This window comes from Aptenodytes patagonicus, chromosome 13, assembly GCF_965638725.1.
Source record: "Aptenodytes patagonicus chromosome 13, bAptPat1.pri.cur, whole genome shotgun sequence".
Lineage (NCBI taxonomy): Eukaryota > Metazoa > Chordata > Aves > Sphenisciformes > Spheniscidae > Aptenodytes > Aptenodytes patagonicus.
Window position 1 is genome coordinate 8,442,826 of NC_134961.1, and position 19,239 is coordinate 8,462,064.

Genomic DNA, 19,239 nt, shown 5'->3' on the forward strand with positions numbered 1-19,239 from the left:
AGACAAGCTTAAGGAGACAGAAAAGCAACAGGCGCTAGGAGACAGAAATACAAACAGCCTCAGACCAGAAGAGCAGCCTCAGCTCTACTTATTCCCGTTTTCTGTTTCATTCACAATCATTTGTTCCTCATTTCCAGTTCAGAGCAGGGCCTCAGGCTTGAGCGTCAGCAGTGTCCGACAGAGACACTGTCTCTGTACAGCAGAGTTACGACAGAGGCTGGAGCCACCCAGAAACCTCATGCCCTCACCCTGGCATGCAGCCAGGAGCCGGCTCTAGGAGATGGGTGACTATCCTCAGGGCAAAAGGGAGGGAGTCATTCACCTCTCTCTGAAACCGTGTACTGGCCACATCTACGGGCGGCGTGAACACAAACTGAGCCACGCTTGGCATTTTCAGTAGGTTCATGAGCTCAGTTGCCCGGATAAGGATCTCCTCAAGGTCCTCCTCACAGTAAACAGAGGTGACAGCAGGGCTCTGCACGAATGTCCTCATCTTGGACAGGAACATGGACACTCTGCAGGAGAGAAGGACACAGACATCAGCTGGCGGGACCTCTGCACTCAGCAAGGTCACTACTTAAGCCCGTGTACTCCACAAGACTCTGTTATAGGTGAACACCAGACACTACCCACCCCCTCCTCCTGATGCACAGAGCGTTAGTCAGCAGATGAATCCCACTTCCCCAAACTGTGCTCCTCCACAGCTTGCTTCCTCTGTCCTGTTTCAGTTTCAGGTTCCATCAGTTGCCAAGCTTGATTATTTAACACTAGCACACATCTGTGTTTGGACCCATGAGATCTGCATGTTTCAGCCCTTTGCCCTTCCCCGCCATCCCTCCTCACCTGGGGATCAAGTCCTGGCTGCGAGCTGCCAACTTGGTCAAGGTGGCCATAAGGACACTGATGGCGCGGGGTGCGTAGCTGGAGGTGCTAGCCAGTGGTCGGAGCTGGGTGATTTCAAATAGCATGGCCTCTAGAGTCTCAAAGAACCGGTTGATCTGCTCTACAGTGCAGCGCTTGTCATAGGACACAGACATGTACTCTCCAATAGCCCAGACCTGAAGCGAAGGCAGATGTGCTCAGGGCAAGCAGAAGGAAAAGGGATCGAATAATTTTTAGGGAATGGCAAATCAGATTAGCTAATGCTAGGACAGAGGAGAGGAGGAAAGGAAAGGTGACCAACAGATTGCACTGCAGTTGGAGCAACCTGTGGCAGAAGCAAGCAGACCCTGCTTACCACGTGAGTGAAGATGGCCTCCTTGTTCTGGATGTTGCTGACTGTTCCTGAGAACTCCAGAATCTCCTTGGACAGTTCCACGATGAGCGCAGGGTGCAGCTTGCAGAGCATCACCAGCTGCGAGCTCAGCACCCTGGGGGAGACAGATGGGCAGAGCTCAGACCACGGGCAAGGAGGTCATCACCAAACCGAGGAGGTGCTGGCAGCACCCAGCCACTGGCACGGTGTCTGTACACTCAGGATGCCTCCAGCAAGGCTGAAGGTGCAGTTCCCGTTTTGCACCCTCCAAAGATGTGACGCAGCAGGGACTGGGCCACAAGTGAAAAGGCTCCCGGGCTGCCCTGGGGTGCCAGGCTGCAGCCAGTGGAAGGGCTGGGAGCTTGGCTGGGCCTCTTGTCCCATCTCACCTGTACACGTCATCTTTAAATGCTGGGATCTCATAGAGCTGGTCACTCCTCTGCAGCAGCAGCACCACCAGCTGGTTTATCAGTGGCCCATCTGCAAACTGAAAAACAGCCCTTGTTTCAGCAATACCAGTGACTTCCAGCAGCCAAAAACCAAACTAACCAGCCAGATAAGACAGCTGGCACAGAAACAGCCTGATCCAGCAGGAGGGGAGCAGTGCACAAAGCAGGTATCAGGCACTCATTCTGCTCTCACCCACCTCCTTTACAGCTGGCTGAGAGAACAGTGTGAAGCCTGACACTGCACCATGGAGCTTTTCTGCTTCTCCAGATGAAGTAGCCAGCTCAGTCCTGGTTCATGCCAGTATTAGACCATCCCACCCTCCCCTCATGCACCCTTCTGTTGAAGCTGCAATGTCTTAACAATTTTGCTTCTATGACTGCTCTTCACATAACAAGAGATCCCCGTGGCACGACTGGGAGCCAAACTCCCCCAAAAGGGCCTACCTCTGCCACCACCCTGAAAAAGAGCTCCAGTAAGACAGGGACAGTCTCTGCACACTGCACGACCCTTGGGCTGCTGGCCAGGGATCCCAGCAGCTGCCGAAGTGGAATCAGCCTGTGGGCAAGAGAAGAGTTACTGTTGAAGGCTTGCTCCCAGCTACTCTCCTGGATGCTCTTCCCTATCACCCCACAAGGCCTTTGAGCGCTTGGCAAAGCTAACACAGGGAAGATCAAATCCACCTCACCCCAGCTGAAAGTGGCTACGCCTTTCCCAGCAATCCCAGTGCTGCCTCCCAGAGCTGGGTGGCCAAACCAAACCCTTGTGGTAGTCTCCTACAGCAGCCTTCTACCTCTCAGGGGCATCCTCGGGAGCAGACTTGGTGCGGAGAAGATACTGGAACATGCTCTTGTAGAGGGGATGGCGAAAGGCTTCCAGACAGGTGGCTGGTTTCACAGCTGGGTCGCTGGCAGCCCTCTCGGAGGTAGGAAGAGCAGTTGACCTAGCAGGAGGCACACACAGAACGTGCTGCATTATGAGAATGGGCCAGGGCACAGCTGGAATCCTGAACAATGGAATAACTCCCTTTCCACTGCAACAGGGACAGCAAGTTTGTCTAATCAAGGCCCTCTGGAAGCCAGAGAACCAGGATGACAGAAGATTATGAACTCAGACCCCCTGGGCTCAGGCAATAGTTCCAGAAGTGCTTCCGTATCACTCCTGGGAAAGGGGAAAATGGTGCTCTGTATCCCTCAGTCATTGAAGCCCACCAATATCCTGCCTCTAGGGTGACTCCCTTTTCTAAGCATTCCAGAAAGAGCTGCTAATGTCAGGGAAGAACAAGGAAGAGCAGAGGTACAGCAGTGAGAGCCAGTCCCAGTCCTATCCCATCTTCCTGGAGACTCACAGTTCCTAATGACCTCAGGAAGAAACCTCTGTATGCCTCCAGGAGAACAAAGCCAGAAAAGAGGGGTCAGAGCAGGCAGAGAAGACCAGATAGCCCACACCTCCATGTTGAGGTGGTGGCTCATGGCACGCACTTCAGCATGTGGCAACCATTTGGAGCTGGATACGGAGAGGGGAATGACAACAGCTCCCTGAGCCCCAAGACAGTCCAGTACTGAAGTGTAAGAACCGGTCACCTTCTCTTCCCATGCACAGCACATCACTAGGAAAACTGGGCTGACATCTGTGCAGCTTTGTGTTAACTTGACTGTAGCAGATGCCTCTCGTTCTGTGACAGCAGCAGCCAGAGGGCAGCTGTGAGGCTCAGAGAAGAATGTACTAGGCTATGGTCAATGTCAAGACCCTGATTAGCAAGCGAGAGGAAGGGAAGGTAGCATTACCTCAGCTGGATGTCCAGAGCTGCTGTCAAACAGGGCAGGTCAAGCAGCAAATGGAAGATCTCAATGGCTGTGCCTGCATCCAGCAGAAATGGGAGAAGGTCCACAAACTCAGAGATAAGGGGTGGGCTGTTCCACGCCAGGAACTGCAAGGAACAAGCACAAACTGCTAACCCTGCTATTCCACCACACTCCCAGATGATTCTCACACTGTGATCAAAAGGGACGGGGAAGGGAAAGTCACTTCTGAAAAGCACAGCCAGAGAAGTCTGAGGGTTTGGTCAAAACCTGGGAGGCTGCTGGAAGCTCAACCCAGGCATCTGGCAGCTGGTTCAGTGGCTGGCAAGCTGCAACTTATTAAGGTTTTCCAGAAACAAAGTGCTGTGTCCTAACTGTGTTCACTGCACTTCCCAACTCACTGGCAGTAATACTAATGCAGACTCTCCTCTACTGGCAGTACTAATCACACCCAGAACCCTCTTCCCTCTTCAAACTCACACTTGCTTTTGTAACAGTCCTTCTTGCCCGTGCTCTCCCTAGCACTGCCATGGAGGCACATGGAGGGCTCTGGGGTGCAAACAGAAAGTTCTGGGGCACAGAAAGGAACATGGAGCAGGCTCTCTCCTGTGCTGCTCCAGCAAGTTGTACCTTGAAGAGATTTGGGAAGCTCTGCCTGAATATGCTGGAGGTCTCAGTGAAGAGCTGGCTGTTGTCTTTGCAGAACTGGACAAATTCGAAGGCCAGTGATGGGTTGTGGAAGAGCTGAGCCGGGATATCAGTGAATAAGTGTTTGTAGATTGCATCAGAGTCCACAGCTGCCATTTTGCCTGGGAGGACACAGCACAGTGCTGAGCACAGCCCACCCAGCAGCCCTGCCAACAAGGGCTCCAGGGGCTAAGCTACATCTGGGTTATGTTTTTCTAAAGAGCACAGGACACCCTGGCTCCTGAGTCTCCTGGAGTGGGATCATTCATCTCAGAGTCCAGCCAAGGCTGAGTTACCAACTCTGGCAGCCAGCAAACTGCCAGGACAAAAGGCTGTGCTGAGTATGCAAGACTAGATCGTGAAGGAGGGGGTGAATGCTCATGACTTACTGTGGTTCAGGAAGAACTGGGCAATGGGCAGTAGTGCCCTGGCATAAGTGGCATCCCCACAGATTCTGCCGTGCAGGATTTTCAGGAAGGAGACTGCACGGTACATGTAGGAGGAATCCTGTTTGCAGATGATGTCCATGATGGTCACCGCCTCAATGAGACACTGCAGGAGAGCAGAGAGTCAGATCAGAGTCGGGGAAGAAGCCACAACTCCCAAGAGCTTCAGCCCCACCTCTGTGTACTTACAGCTTTCTGCAGGTCTCCATCATCTTTCTTCAGGGGTCCTGCCAGACAACGGAGTCCAAGTTAAACTTTGAGTCCACACGGGAACATTAGGCTGTCAGTTTGAACACTAACCCAGATTTCAGGACAGGTGGGAACACATACTGATCCCAATTCCAGGCTAATGAGAACCAAGTTCCACAGCCCCCCCTGCAAATCAAGGGTAGGAGGCAGAACATGGCCATTCCCTCCAAATCCCTCCGAACACCCCAGCTCAGGGCTGGTCAATGACTCGCACCAGCAGCTGCAACCGCTCCCATGCCTAGAGTCTGACTGCGGACTCTAGGGAGGGAGATCCCAGCCCAAAGAGGCAGTGAACCAGAAACATTTTCAAGAACACTACCAAGAGAACTCCAAGGAGGGTTCATGGCAAGACTCACGCCGGTTGCTCTGCTCAATAAGCCGCTGGCAGTACTCGAAGGCTTTCTCCCGCAGACGCTCCTTTGGGGGAAGCAGGCGACTAGATGTGGATGTAGTGGAGACCACGGACATAACAGACCTGTCCATTCCTGATTTGTCATCTACAGAATAAAGGTTACCACGTATCAGCTCATGTCATGGGCTGATGACAGAGAGCCCAGAACAGAGAACCCACAGAGCTGCCCAGCAACAGCAAGGGGAGCTGTCTGTCCCCAGGTGTGCTGCGAAGAAAAGGAGGCTGTGGAAGAAGGGATTGCTACAAGAACACTAAGTAGATGCTGTCTCCCACCACCCAGGCCTTTTTTCTCAGTGACCCATGGGATTTGCCGGAAACCAGGGGACTCAGTGAACGAATAATTCCTCGTGGAAGGGTCAGTAAGGATCAGTCAGGAGGTTTCGTGATATTCCTTCCCAAAGTTTCCCTGCTCCTAGTCCAAGAGATCTGAACTCTTGCCCATATTCCTGCCACTTGCTGGGTTGCTGGTGTAGCCACCTAATCATCTCAGAGCACACACCCCTCTTGTGGATGCAACCCACACTGGCCTGCAGCCCTTCGGTTCGTACCTGAATTAGGGGTCTTCAACCCCTTGCCCCCATAGGACAGCAGCCAATTTCGCAGCATGGAGAAGGCTTGTACGTTGAGCCACTGGTCCTGTGTGTAGTACTGACCCACTGAGAGCACTGTGAAGAAGTCTGTGGCAATGGCACCATCCACCTCTGTGACAGGACCAGGCTGCGAGAAAAGATGCAGCAGGTCAGAAGGGAGAGGCTAAGTGATAAGGCAGGGAAAACTCCACTGAGCCCACGGAAACAAGTAGCCCTCGTTTATATGTACTATGGGGCCTGTGGGGGGGGCAGTTATCCAGAGAGAGAAAAGGCAGCTGGGTTGGATCTTTTCCCCCAGCTGGAACACTCCAAACTTTCCCCCTCTCTCTGACACAGGACTCATTTGCAATCAGCTCTTACTCCGAGGTACGTGGCCACTAAAAGACTCTCCCCTCAAAACTACTTCAAGGATCAAAGCTCTGGCTCTACAGCAGAACTCCTAAATCTTGGAGCTATAAATCCCCCTACTTTGCTTTCCTATGTGTCTTGACCACTTACCCCACAAAAAGTGACAGAAAACAGCAGCACTTCTAGGTTACCATTTCCCAAAAGAAGCTGATTCTGGGAACCCAAAACAGCAGGTAACTGACTAACAAATGCCCCTGTGAGATGACCACGGCAACTCAGCACTTACTTGTCTGGTTCTGGGATTGGAGAAGAAGCCTCCAGAGGGTTGAGCGACTCCTTGCTGAATACTCGCATACCTCAGCCAGTCGGCCATCTTTCTACTGACTACATTGGTCTGCTCTGTACAAGGAAAGTCACAGGGTCATTGCTAGATTGGGCAGAGAAGCAGCCTCTGCAAACATACCCCTGCTGCCCCTCAACTGCTGTGCTTTTCCTCCAGCCTAGATCACTGTCTCTCTGATCCAGCAATCAGTAGAGAAATTGGTGCCCCAAGGTGAATGCCCAATACTCCTCCTCGTACTACTTCAGAGCCCAGGATCGCTCACGCTCATTTCAGAGCTCTGTGTCCTTTTCTCACTCCTACCCACTGGGTCAGTCTCGTTGTTTTGCCTGTTTCCTCAGACAAAAAGTTAGGGAGTGAGTGCTGGAACCAAGGACTTCTGGTACCAGATCAGTCAAGAGGTACTTGTTCCTTTGCCTCCATCCACAGCTGCTATTAGGAGGAAGGCGCAAAACTACTGTCAAATCTACTCCGGCAGCGGCTGGCTTCAGCTCTGCAGACAAAGGCATAAATCCCTCACAGAGAACATGCAGAAGCTAAGGCAGGTAATCCTGCCTGCTCAGCCAGCCCATACACCCCAGCCCCGCATCCTCCCCAAAGCCTCTCCCGCATACTGCACGACATGCAAACCTCACAGGAAACTCCCAGAAACAGACTCTTTCTCACAACACAACTCCTACCATTTTAAGCCTGGAATGCTCTCCTACAGTTTACTCACCAGGGCATATCGCTCACCACTACCCATACAGTCCTGCCTCTCTTATGAAGAGTATCCCTAGTTGTTTTTGCTGTCCTCTTGAACAGATACGCAGGCATGTCTCTGTTTCTATCTCTCACTTTGCTTGACGCCCTTCAGGATAGCTACAATTTCACACTTCTACTGCATCTGGAGACCTCAGCTAGGGTACGTGTTACTGTGATACAAATCCATACAGAACAGAGACTCTGGCCCCCAGAAGGGGCCAAAGCAGCTGAAGGCCCAGTCCCATTTTTGAGTGGTGGACTATATCTCACCAAATAAGTTAACTTCCCTTGTTGCAGAGATGTCACTTTTAACAGCAGTTTCCAAGTCCTGCTCCTAGTCAAAGCATTCAGAGAGCCTTCTGATCACTATACAGATCACAGCCAGATGGTAATCTCAGGCCTTCCTATATATTTACCTTCAGTTAGAGATTCTGGTGAAAGACTGATGACATTTGACAGGACAGGAAGAAGGTACTGAGCACTCTGACCCTCAGGCAGTCTTCTTTCGAGGACTTTTACAATACGCTGCCCGACAGCAGACACTTCAGCCTTCTTATTTCCCTTAAAAATAAAGCAGAGGTAAAGCTAGGCAGACCATCTTCTACTAGTGCTAGAGACCAATACCATACAAACTCTTCCATCAGGCATCACTACCAATGTCAAACATAAAAAGAACTCACAGCACAGGCTATTTTACCACATTTTACAGAGATCATCTGCAATGTGAATTCACAGATCCCAGGAGGGGAGAGTACTTTGATGGAGCAACAGGTTTGTGGACAACCATCACCTGAAGTGGGAATTAACAACGGCAACGGATGTCTTCAAATTAAATGCTATGATCCATCAATTCTAGAGCAGAGAGTACTGGCACTAACTACTCCCCATGTGGCCAGTTTGCTAGCTCAATTGTTAAATTAGAAATTTATGAACAGAAAATGGACTGTTGTAACATATTCTAGGACTCTCTGGTTAGTCCATATCCTTACAACGTGGAAAATAAAGCAGCTTCCTCTTTTGGAGGCTGTTATAGCTGTGGCTCTGAGATGCTGTCAAACCCTTCTGTCCAAGACAACTTTGGTAAAGATGACAGATGGACCCAGACTTTTGACAGGTTTTCCTTCTCCACGAATGCCAACAAAAAGTAAACCTGGTCTGCTGCCCAGGGTCTTGGACAGCTGGCTGCTGAAGGCAGCGAACAAACACCAATCTCTGACACTCCCATCTAATAGTCAGATTTGTACCAGATCACTAGAAGCAATTAGGAGATTGCCGGCGAGCTTCCAGTGAGGAATTTCATGTGGGAACCTCATCCATGACTGGGGCTGCTTTCTGTGCTTCTCTCATGAATAGATGTGGATAAATCAACCAAAGCAACATGCAGACAGGGAAGTTTAAGGTTCGGGGATGGGGATCTGTGCAGCAAAGGAAAATGGAAGACAACCCCGCTCCTTCTGCAGATACACTGCTGCAGCTCACTGTAAACGATGGGGCTGCTTATGTGTGTTGCTGACATCTCTTGTTGCTCAGAGGAAAACCTGAATGAACTCAAATCAATGGCAGGTTTCCAGCTCCTAATGCAACACCAGAGGCTGTGTATTCTGGAAAGCCAAAAGCTTTACAAAAAGAACATCAGCTTTGCAGAGCCAAGGGGGGCAGGGGAGCGAAGAGAAGGAGGATGACTTCCACCCAAAGTCGTGACAAATGAAAATACACAGAAGATGTTTATAAAGGCTCTGCTTTTTGTGTGTCTACTTTCATGAGTGAGACCGCTGCCCATTGCACTCATGTTAGAGAAGTGATACTGAAATAGCTAAAATAGAACAAGTTTTAGTAACGCCAAAAACTGATGAAAGTCTCTTCATGGTTTTAGTTGTAATCTAACAAAAATTAACACACAGGGTATGTTTTTGGATTGTAGAACTGCAAGACAGTCTTAAGGCTGGATATGGGAGAGAGGTTCTTTGTAAGGCAGCACATAAGTAATACGTCACTGTTTTCTGTTTCTATGTTTTCATTTCCTCTAGCTAAGTAAGACTCAGAGGAGCAATCAGAAATGTAGGAGGCATTTCTAAGCACACAGTGAAACCTGGAATGAGAAGTTTCAGAAGGGTTCAGAAAAATATTTTATCGTTAATAGGCACAATAATAGTAAAAGAAGAAGTAAAAGAAGGAAAAAAAAGTTTCCAGGTTATTCCCCAGATGGCAGTCAATGCAGGCAGCACTCAAAACAGGAAGGTCTTCATGTTTTCTTCTCCATGGAGAATCTAGATCTTTGAAATGCCATCCACATTTATAGCCCTACATGTTTTATAGGTTCTATGTATATTTTTTTACATCTGAACGTGAAAGCCAGTACCATAAAATGAAAAAGTAGTAGTAATAAATTTACACTCAAATTTTTTGCTCTACAGGTTCAAGCAGCCCTGACTTGAAGTCTATTATAGCAGCTAGCACTGAAATGTTCCCTTTTGGTTCCAGTTAGTTACAAGCCTGCTTGAGGTCCTCAGTCTCTATACATCACAATTTTAAGACGTCTTTGTTATCAAATACTAAACGTAAAAAAGTTGCCATTTTTTCCTACGCAAAGCAGAATAATTAGGTTACTTAAACAAACATGGAAATGCTTCTGCTTTTTCCTAGATACTTTCAATTGATTTTCACTCTCCTTGAGCTCAGCAAACAGGGAACAATCAGAAAGCAAATCCGTATTGACAAGGGAAGATTTCTGACTTGACAGGTCGTTTACCTGAGCCAAAAGGACAGAGGATACCAGGCTCAAGAGCTTTGTATCTTGAATCTCATCACAGGAGAGGATCAGGTCGTTGCAAGGCGACATCTCTCTCAGGATGGCAGCACATAACACCTGAATCTGCTCAGGGCACTTGGATGAGCACAGCACTGTCTGCAACAGTTCCACAAACTTGCCATCCAGCCTGCAAGAGTCACAGTAAAGCATTGCTGCAAGGCAAGAAAAGATTCAGAGATTTCTCTCCTGCATATTCTTGGTCTTGGGATGATCTCCCTTGATAGTGACCCTGACTAATGCCATCTTATCATCTGTGCTTCTGAATTTTGTCCCTTAGCGCAACTTGAAAGAGCGCTCAGTGACACAAACGCTTGTTACCCTCACCGCAAAAGGAGGTAGGCACCTTCTGCTTAGCAATGGGGAAAAAAAGGCAAAGAGGGGCTTTACATTTATATCGAGGTCAGTGATTTTCAAAACAGGGTGTTTTTTTAAAGCACTAAGCCCCCCCCCCCCCCCGTTTTTTTTTTTTTTGTCAAGAAAGTAACGCTTTGCTTCTTGCGAACATCAGAGAGACACACAAGGCCACTCACTTGCGGGGGTACTTGGTGGCGGCGACGGTGAGGTGCAGCCTCTGGAGGCAGTCCACGGCCTCGGGGCCCAGCTCCGGGCCCTGCAGGAGGGCGGCGACGCGGGAGACGAATCTCTGCAGCTCCTCCTCCTGGATCTCCCTGGCGGGGGGCAGCGGGCGTCGGGACCCCGGCCGCGGCCCCTCGGCTCGGGGCCAATTCCTGGCCCTCCTCGGAAGCCCAGGGCTGGAGGGGTGCCCCCCCCCCCCCCCGAACCCCGGCGAAGGCAGCGCCGAGGCCCGGCTCTCCCCTCAGCCCTGGCCCGACCCCCGTCAGCCCCAGGCCCGGTACCTCCGACAGGACCCCGGCCCGCCCCGAGGGAGCCCTGCCGCCTTCCCCCGGTACCTCAGCACCCCTCCCGGTACCTCGCCTGCTTGAGAAAGCTCTCGGCCGCCGCCGTGAACATGCCGGATACTCCGCCGCTCCCTCCGCCTCGGTGCGCGGCCAAAGCGGCCCCCCCAAAGGCGGGCGGTCCGGTCGGGCCGGCTCCGGGGGGACGCGGCTGCTGCTGCACGAAGGTTCCGCCGGCCGGGGAAGTTCCGGTGGGACTGGGGCACGGCTGGCCCCAGCCCTGGGGAAACCGGGCCGGATCCTGCCCGCTGAGAGGAGGGGAGAAGGAGTAATGGCAAAGTCCTCCCTAGTGGCTCTTCATTGATGATTTCGAGACGCTGCTGCTATTATTCTCCACCTCGGGATTCTGAGGTGAAGCTTGGCTCTGAGGCCATCCAGCATGACATGAAGGAGAGCAGCTCTCAGGACTCAAACCTACGGGAAACATCACCGCACGGCAGAGACATGGCAGAGTTTGGGTTTTTAAAAGCGTGACGATAAAAGATGCCGTATTAGCCTTTCCTGCAACCCATTCAAAAAACGATGCTTTCCAAAAAGGGCGAGAGGTGTTAAAAAACTGCTCAGCAGGCGGTCTTCAGAGCTTCCAAAAGGTTAAAAAGGCATTAACATGAAACATATCTCCTCCTGACTGCTAATAAGCCTGAAGCTCTCACTGCCGTGCTGTGCATCACCCTGCAGGGAGAAGGTGTCACGGGAGGAAGCTTGGCGCTTTGCCCTTTGGTACTTCTCTGCCCTAGGCCCCCCTGGCATTAAAGTTCACGAACAGCGTGCCTTGGCGATTAGCCAGCAGAGCATCAGCTCCCTTTCGCCCTCCGAAGACGCAGCAGCATCCATCATCCCAGCCATTAACAGTCAGAGCTATTGCCGGCAGCAGGCTGAGGCGCAGAGCCGGGGGGCAAGCATGGGCAGTCAGATTTTTCCCCGCACATCATCTCCTCTGGCTGTGGCAGAAAACATGCCAGAGATGACACGACAATTTTAAAAGGTGCCCCCCCAAAATGGCTGTGGGCTGGATACCTCTGCTACACTGTGTACATTTTTTTTTTTAAACATTAGTCAGTCAGATACAGCTACTTCATGTCAACCGAGGTCTTAAAAATATATTCCTATTCAATTTTGGAGCTCAGAACGACTTTGTTCAGTCAAAATAAAACCTGAACTTAAATTGTAGCTCTGTTAGAATCATAGAATCATTAAGGTTGGAAAAGACCTCTAAGATCATCGAGTCCAACCGTCAACCCAACACCACCATGCCCACTAAACCACATCCCTAAGCGCCTCATCTACTCGTCTTTTAAATACCTCCAGGGATGGGGACTCAGGGAGTTAGAAGGACAAAGGGAGGAAAAACCTAACTATAAGGTAGGTGGATAAAGAACTGTTTTCTGACCTCATATGCTTAAATGAAACTATTATAAATTACAGGGAAATACATGGAAATAGTTTGTCTTTCAAAGTAACAATGTTTCACTTCATGACAAAATGAAAGCTAGAGCTGGAGGAAGAGTTCATAACCCCCAGGGGAAGCATTACTGATCTCAAACACACACGTACGTATGTTCACTCTGCTGTGAGTTAACAGCTTCCCAAATAACTGACAAGCGATCAAAAGTAGGATATCTGTGAACTCTAAAACAGTGCAAGGTGTCCAGACACATACTACCCTCCTACAGCATTTAATGGAAATAAAAGGAAAAAATACTAAAACACTCTGTCCCCTCACGCTGTGAGAAGGGATAGACTGTACAACACAAACTGCTGCAGGAATCTTAACCCCCATACGATACTACACTGGGAGGATGCAAGTCTGACACTCAAAAGCAGCAAGCAATTTCAGGGCATTTTCTCTTTCATATATAATTTTATTTCTGGTTATAGAAACAAATGCTAAGAGGAGAAGCAACATTCCCCAACCACATACATCAAATTAAGGTAACAGAACAGTTAAAATAAATGAAAAAAAATAGTAGAAATTTAAAACTTTGTTATAGCTTTAAAATATTAACGTTCTTGATACATTAGAAATCACATTCAGATCTCAAATTACTTAAAAAAATGTATGGCTCCATATTAAAAAAAAACAAACCCACTGTATCCCATTTGATGTGGAAATGCAGATCCTGCTCCTCGGACACTCGTATTTGCTGTCCCCTCTGGTGAGCAGCAGCCTCCTCAGCACGACCCGGACACTCTCCCACCGCTCGCGGGAGCCATGGTCTGCCTGTGCAGTTAAGCATCTCACAGGAGCAGTGCTGCAACATGGCCAGATAAAGATGATGAACTTCACATCCATTGCCCCAGACGGAGCTTTCCCCCTTGGGATACACACCTGCTTTTTAAAAAGCACTGATAATGAAAACAAGTCACAAAAAATACTTTTGATATCAGCTGTAAAAAAAAAAACCCACAAACCCCGCAACATCTGGCTGGAGGTGTCTTGTACAGGCAACACCAGGAACTGAAATGCAAGCATGGCTTTAGTTCCCCCATCCATCCCCATCTTTAAATTAAGTGCCAAATCTAGGTGAAAGGGGTAAGGCTCCCCCGGATCTCTCTAGCAAAACTTCTGTCAAGCCATTGAGGTACTTCAGGTCCTCGTCTCACTGCAGCCTTCCCCTAAGGACTCAGTGGGAATGCGTATCTGCAGAACAGGGGGAGATTCATTCAGATTCTTCTGATTTTTTTTTTTTAAAAGCAGATATTCAGCATTGGATCTGAATTTCCAGCTTTACCATCCATTGCTCACATACATCTTTTGTTTTACCCCTAAACAGCTTTCAACAGTCCTTTGTGTAACAGTCCTTTGGATAGCTACAGACTCTTAAATGCTCTTTTTGGCCACGCGGAGGTTGGCTGGCAGGCTGGACAAGGCCAGTCTCACGTCACAAACGGCATGTCCAGAACCCAAGACAGTATATGGTCTTGTAAGATTTTTGTATTTTAAAGCCACTCCATTTTCTGTATTAGTAAAAAGATCTTAAACAATACTCTGGTTCTCTCTACTTCAAGCCTATTTGGGGGAGGAAAAAACAGAGAGATAAAGTGAGTTTAGGTTTACAGTAATTCATTTGCTACAGAGCCAACTTGCCTGCTTAGCAGCCTGTCCACGTCCAAAGAGCGGCATATAAATCAGCAGATGCTTCAACATTAGGATGTTCTGCACCAGACTTTTAGCAGCAAGACAGTGAAACAGAAGGAAATCTCACTTTTTCTACTCCATTTAAATCTCATTTTTCTTCAGCTAACAGACATTTCTCCTCAACGTTGCCCTTAGCTTTAAGGAAGGCTGTTTTGGACTGCTTTAGTGAAACTGAGGTGGGGTAGAAGCAGGACTGAAAGGTCTAGATCATGGCAAAGGTGCCAGGGTCTGGGATACTGGTGCATTGCTTAACTCGGTGGCAGACAAAGCAGTAACCAAATACTAAGGGAAGTCTGGTTTTCACAAGGTCTGTTTTCTGCTGAGGAGGAAAGCTGTTTCCTTTCATTGCTCCTATTCTGGTTACTCTTCTTGCCACCAATCCTATCCTCCCTTAAGTATCAAAGCCCGACCACCGGACAGAAACTGCGGTGAAGCATTCACTCAGGTCCTTACCGAGAAAGGAATTTCTACTTCTGGAAGAGCAATTAGGATTAGGAAGCCAAGTATCACCTGCTTTTAAGATTATTTAAGATTAATTCTCAAGAGGCCCAAGTGAGTCAAAACACACACTTCTGTGAATTTAGTGATCCTTGTGGAGCTAAACCACAACTGAAATTTGGCCAGTTAGGTAAAATTTACTCCCTGTGAATGGGGACATCAGAAAAACACTTATGCATCTGTTTTTAAGGGGATATACACACCTTACACCCCATGAAGAGACAGAAGCATCATAAAAAGGAGAATAATCTCACCACAGAGGAAAAGAAACTATTTCATAGTGCCCTGGTGTCAGCTTAGCCACCTGACAGACGGGAATTCCTCAGCCTTACAGCATCCTCACGGACCCTCCATTAATTTCCTCTGTTAGAAACGAGGTCCCATTACTTACAGAGCAGAACCTGTAAAGAACTCCCTGATACCACATCTGGAGCTAATTTGATGCGAGAAAGGATTCCAGCTTTCATTAGTGCCATTTGGGGGATTTTCTTGCCAGAAAAGCAGCACAGACTGGGGTTGCTGAAAGCATGACAAAGCCAGAAGCAGGGCTCCTACACAAGGAAGATGCAAGTACCAAGTCGTCTCTTCTGCTCTGCGAGAGGAATGAAAGCAATCATTGAAGTAAAGCTGCTTCTACCGGCTGCCCACATTTGTTACAAAAATAGGTACATCGTTCTTTTAGAATCAGTGCCTGGTGCGGGAATTTACCAACATACTATATAAAAGTCTGTGTGAAGTACCATTTAAGAGAAAGAAATACTCATGGACCATTTATATATCTATATTTACACATACACACTCACACACAAGTTAATAAATATAATTTTTATGTTTACACAGATCTAATTTAATATTCTCTGAAAAAAATATTTAAAGGGTTTCTTCCTTAGCTGCCACCCATGAATTGTCAATGGTTTCTTCTACCTTGAGAGTAAAGGGGTAGACTTGGCACAACTACCCTCAAGCTCTGAAACTTAAAGTGACACATAAGGAGAGGACCAGCCATACATTCTGAAGGGTTTTAATTCAGTGTTGGTAAATTGAAAAGGTATCAAAAGAATTTTCCGAACATATAAATACAAAGGTTAGAAGTTGATTAAAAATTTGGGATTTAAATATAGTGCTCCAAGAAAACCAAGTATTTTTCAAAATGTCTTGCTCAGGCCAAAGTAAAATGCTCACTGCTGTATTACTGCCCTGTGAAAGACAACCTAACAGAGAAAGCCCACCAACACAGCTACGTATTTTCCACTGCTGATTATTATGTATGCATATATCCACACCCGTGTGCACAAACACGTGTGCTGTCCTGCAAATAACCCACTTAGCAGACAGAGAAATGCTGATCTAACTAATCACAGCCAAATAGCCGCCAGGCAGCCGCAGAGACAGAGGCACTCTAGCACAAAGTCACAGCTATGTTTTGATCAGGTCCAGATCAAAATGCAAGAAAGCATCACTTCCCACTCCCATCAGTTCCAGCAATCCAGATGACCTTGTAGTGTAACTGTTTTCTGCAGCACAGCTGGCTCCATTGTAAGCTACACTTTATGACAGTAGTGTATGCTATAGTAGTAGCAGCTTTGGCGTAATTTTTCACCCAGAAGGAAACAAAGAGTTACATGACTGAACAATCTGTTGTGTAACTGCAACCTAACACACAGATTCTCACCAGATGCAGACCTTCAAGCAATGGCATTAAATTAGGAGTTGGATTAAAGGACTCTGGAGTTGACAGAAACAACTACAAATAGAAGGGAAAAACTGTGATGGGGAGCAGAAACAGGAGCTGCCCGAGAGACCGGCTGGCAAGAGAAGACAGATCATTTGCTGCAGGATGGCATTTGCAAACTCAAAAGCTCAGTGTGCAGCAAGGGCAAAATTACGAAGCTAGTCATGTTCCTTCAGAGGTTTATTCTTAATGCCCTAGTCCAACTTATTAGCAGCAGGACTAAAAAACCTGAAAGATTTTGCATAAGGGTAGAAGCTCAAGGCAAGTTCCACATTGGATTGAAACTATCATTTGGTAAGGTAAAACACAGGTATTTTTAAAAGCGATCAGGATCCTTCCGCACTGCCTCTTGTTCAAAAAGCTCCAAGACCCAAGCTGGCACTGTTCCTTGGAAGAGAGGGACGAGATGGTTGCATACATATGAATGCAATCCAGAGTATTTCCAGTTCACTCTGCAACCCTTGTTTCTTACACTTACGCTTGTCTTGCGGCCAGAGACCAAACAGGTACTGGGCTGTACTTGCAGAAGTGTAGCTAGCAGGCCAAGGAAAGCAATTCTTCTTCCACTCCATCCAGCATTTGTCAGATTGTATCTGGATTATGTTGTGTTCAATTTTGGGCTCCCCAGCACAAGACAGACAGGGACCTTCTGCAGCAATTCCACCTGATGCCCTGAGGGCTTGAGCACGTGATGTACAAGAAGAGACCAAGACAACCAGGTTGGTTCAGCCTTAAGAAAAGGAAACAAATGGGGAAAGTCTTACTGGTGTCTTCAACTACCTATTTGGAAGATGCAGAGAGGGCAGAGCTAGGCTCTTCTCAGAGGTGCGATGTGATACGACAAGAGGCAGCGAACACATAAAGCTGCTCTTCTTAGATAGCTGAGAAAGTTTTTACCTCATGGGTGGTCAGAGTGGAACAGGGACAAAAGTCATGGAACATCTATCTCTGGAGACGTTCAAACCTCAGCTGGACAAGGCACAGCAACATGATCTAGCCAGACCTGCTCTCAGCAGGGACCTCCAAAGGTTTCTTCCAACCCAAGTTATTCTGTATTTCTACACAGCTACAACTGGCCAATGGCAGAGACAACAAATAGAGATTTGATCTTCCCTAATACCGCAGTTTTATGTGATCTATGTTTATCACAGTGATAAACTATAATTTATAAGTCATAGTTTAAACCTCAGAAACAAAGAGGGAACAACCAACCAATTGGAATTTAATCCTTAGGTGCAATAAGCTTGAAGAAACAGCTTTTGCTTCTCTATGGAAAGGTACAGAACTATTGCTAGATTAAATCCTTGTCATCCAAGATCCCCACACCTAGGTACGGCATGGAAACCATTTCTCCTTTCACCCTACATTTTGACATTCATTTACATGCTAGCACACATCAGAGTGATACCAAATATCTCACTGGGAAACCCCCTTGCTAAGAGAGATGAAAAGCTCTAACATCAATTTAACATCCCCAGCGGTCAGTGAAAAGTGTTCCACACCACATTGTATGAAACCCCAGATCAGATGCTCTTGCTTGCTTAGATAAAGGTCCCTAGCCTTCTGTGCTTCAAGTTTTATTTTACTGCTGGCGCTTCCCTACTGAAAGAGGGGAAAAAATGTGGAAGTTAACTCTGAATGACAGTTCTAAGTCAGTACACAAGACAGATGCCTAAAACATGCAAACCCAAGTTTACTCCCTCCAAAACCTGAAGCCAGACCATGACATTGATTGCAGAAGCACTATAAAGGCTTCAGCTGTTATTTATCTATTTCTTTCCTCTTACAAAGCTTTAACATGTCTCTGAAAACACACTCCTGAACAAGCTGTGCCCAACAGCGACATGTCTAAAACACAGCATGACAATTAAATACAGGGTGACCAAATTGACCTTTCTCAACCTGCTCTGGAGCCCCACGTATTCCCACAGGTATTTTCGTCCTTGAGTCCTTGGGCAGAGCTTAATGCAAGGCGCTGCTCCCATCGGTGGATAAAAATGACTGGATATGCTACAGGGGACAGCATTAATGGTATGGGGGAGGGAGGAATATGGGAAGAAAAAGGAGTTGAAAAGAATAGATGAGCTAATCATGAACTTCAATTCTGTGCTCAGCACTGTGTTGGGTTATCACTAAATCAGATTAAATTGATCTCACTGTAAAAAGCTTCCTGTATCACAAGAGCCAAAGTTAAGACAAAACAATAACTAAGGAATTCCAGTGGAATAAAACCAAGAACAACTGCATTCAGCTTTTGCAAACTGAGGCAACAAAAGTTGCTATAAATTGACTGCAATCAAAGTAAAATTAGTCCTTGTCATTGCCCAAGATGAAAAAAAAAAAATCAATAGGGAATGGTGAAAAGTGAATTCACACATTAAGAACTCAGTTTTAAAGTTTTCCCAGGTCTAAGTTATAGCAGGTTAAATATTCAACATGCCTTGACCTTTGTTATACAGACAGCAGAAGATGCAGCGAAGCGTCCCACGCCTCTCGCCCTCAAACCTCCCTCAGTTAATATAACTAATTGAGGACATGAGATGTTACTTTTTAAGACAATAAAAACAAGTTAGGCGATCGATTTAAAAATAATCCAAGTACTGCATATAACGATTAAGGTAGTATTTTCTTTCTAGTTGAAGGCTTAATTCTACCATCACATGAATTTTCATTCCTCTGCTGTGCTCAAAACTGAAAGCCTGGGGAGTCAGGACTGATATGTAGAAAGAGTGGTGCTGTCTTCCAGACTGAGCAGTGTCTTGAAAGAATTAATCTGGAGGCCTGAAACCAGATGTCCCCATCTCATGTGTTCCAGATGAGGACC

The 19,239-nt window shown here is 47.5% G+C and overlaps 2 protein-coding genes across 5 annotated transcripts in view; both read right to left on the reverse strand.

Moving 5' to 3' along the window:
• Positions 1–59: 59 nt before the first annotated feature.
• On the reverse strand, positions 60–11,142 carry AP5Z1 (adaptor related protein complex 5 subunit zeta 1). 2 transcript variants are annotated; one of them, XM_076350637.1, is made up of 17 exons: positions 11,061–11,142; positions 10,660–10,797; positions 10,070–10,256; positions 7,737–7,881; positions 6,523–6,635; positions 5,847–6,015; positions 5,243–5,383; positions 4,827–4,864; positions 4,581–4,743; positions 4,135–4,313; positions 3,490–3,632; positions 2,496–2,645; positions 2,149–2,260; positions 1,645–1,742; positions 1,238–1,370; positions 844–1,058; positions 60–515 (listed from the first exon to the last, which is right to left on the reverse strand). In XM_076350637.1, exons 1-17 carry the CDS (start codon positions 11,099–11,101, stop codon positions 245–247), a joined length of 2,436 nt encoding a protein of 811 aa, XP_076206752.1. In that variant the 5' UTR covers positions 11,102–11,142; the 3' UTR covers positions 60–244. The 2 variants fall into 2 exon arrangements, with proteins under 2 accessions (XP_076206752.1, XP_076206753.1); XM_076350638.1 differs by having other exon boundaries at positions 11,041–11,103.
• A 1,744-nt stretch (positions 11,143–12,886) lies between these two features.
• Positions 12,887–19,239, reverse strand: part of FOXK1 (forkhead box K1) — a 57,029-nt gene continuing 50,676 nt past the window's right edge. For 2 of the 3 annotated variants that reach the window (XM_076350537.1, XM_076350536.1), the window contains exon 10: positions 15,263–15,275. Coding sequence is in view for 1 of the 3 variants with exons in the window: in XM_076350538.1 (XP_076206653.1) it covers positions 13,285–13,298 (14 nt within the window). In the remaining 2 variants the exon portion in view is untranslated. Of the gene's footprint in view, positions 13,299–15,262; positions 15,276–19,239 lie in introns of those variants that run through there. The other variant, XM_076350538.1, reaches the window with a different exon arrangement.

Bases quoted from the DNA above. Each gene is read 5' to 3' on its own strand.
- AP5Z1 (XM_076350637.1), bottom strand. From the start codon at position 11,101: ATGTTCACGGCGGCGGCCGAGAGCTTTCTCAAGCAGGCGAG. The intron at 6,636-7,736 runs GTAAATATATAG...TTCCTTGTACAG, and splicing joins ACCAGAATCTCTAACTGAAG to AGCAGACCAATGTAGTCAGT. The intron at 4,744-4,826 runs GTAAGTACACAG...GCTCTCCTGCAG, and splicing joins ATGGAGACCTGCAGAAAGCT to TGTCTCATTGAGGCGGTGAC.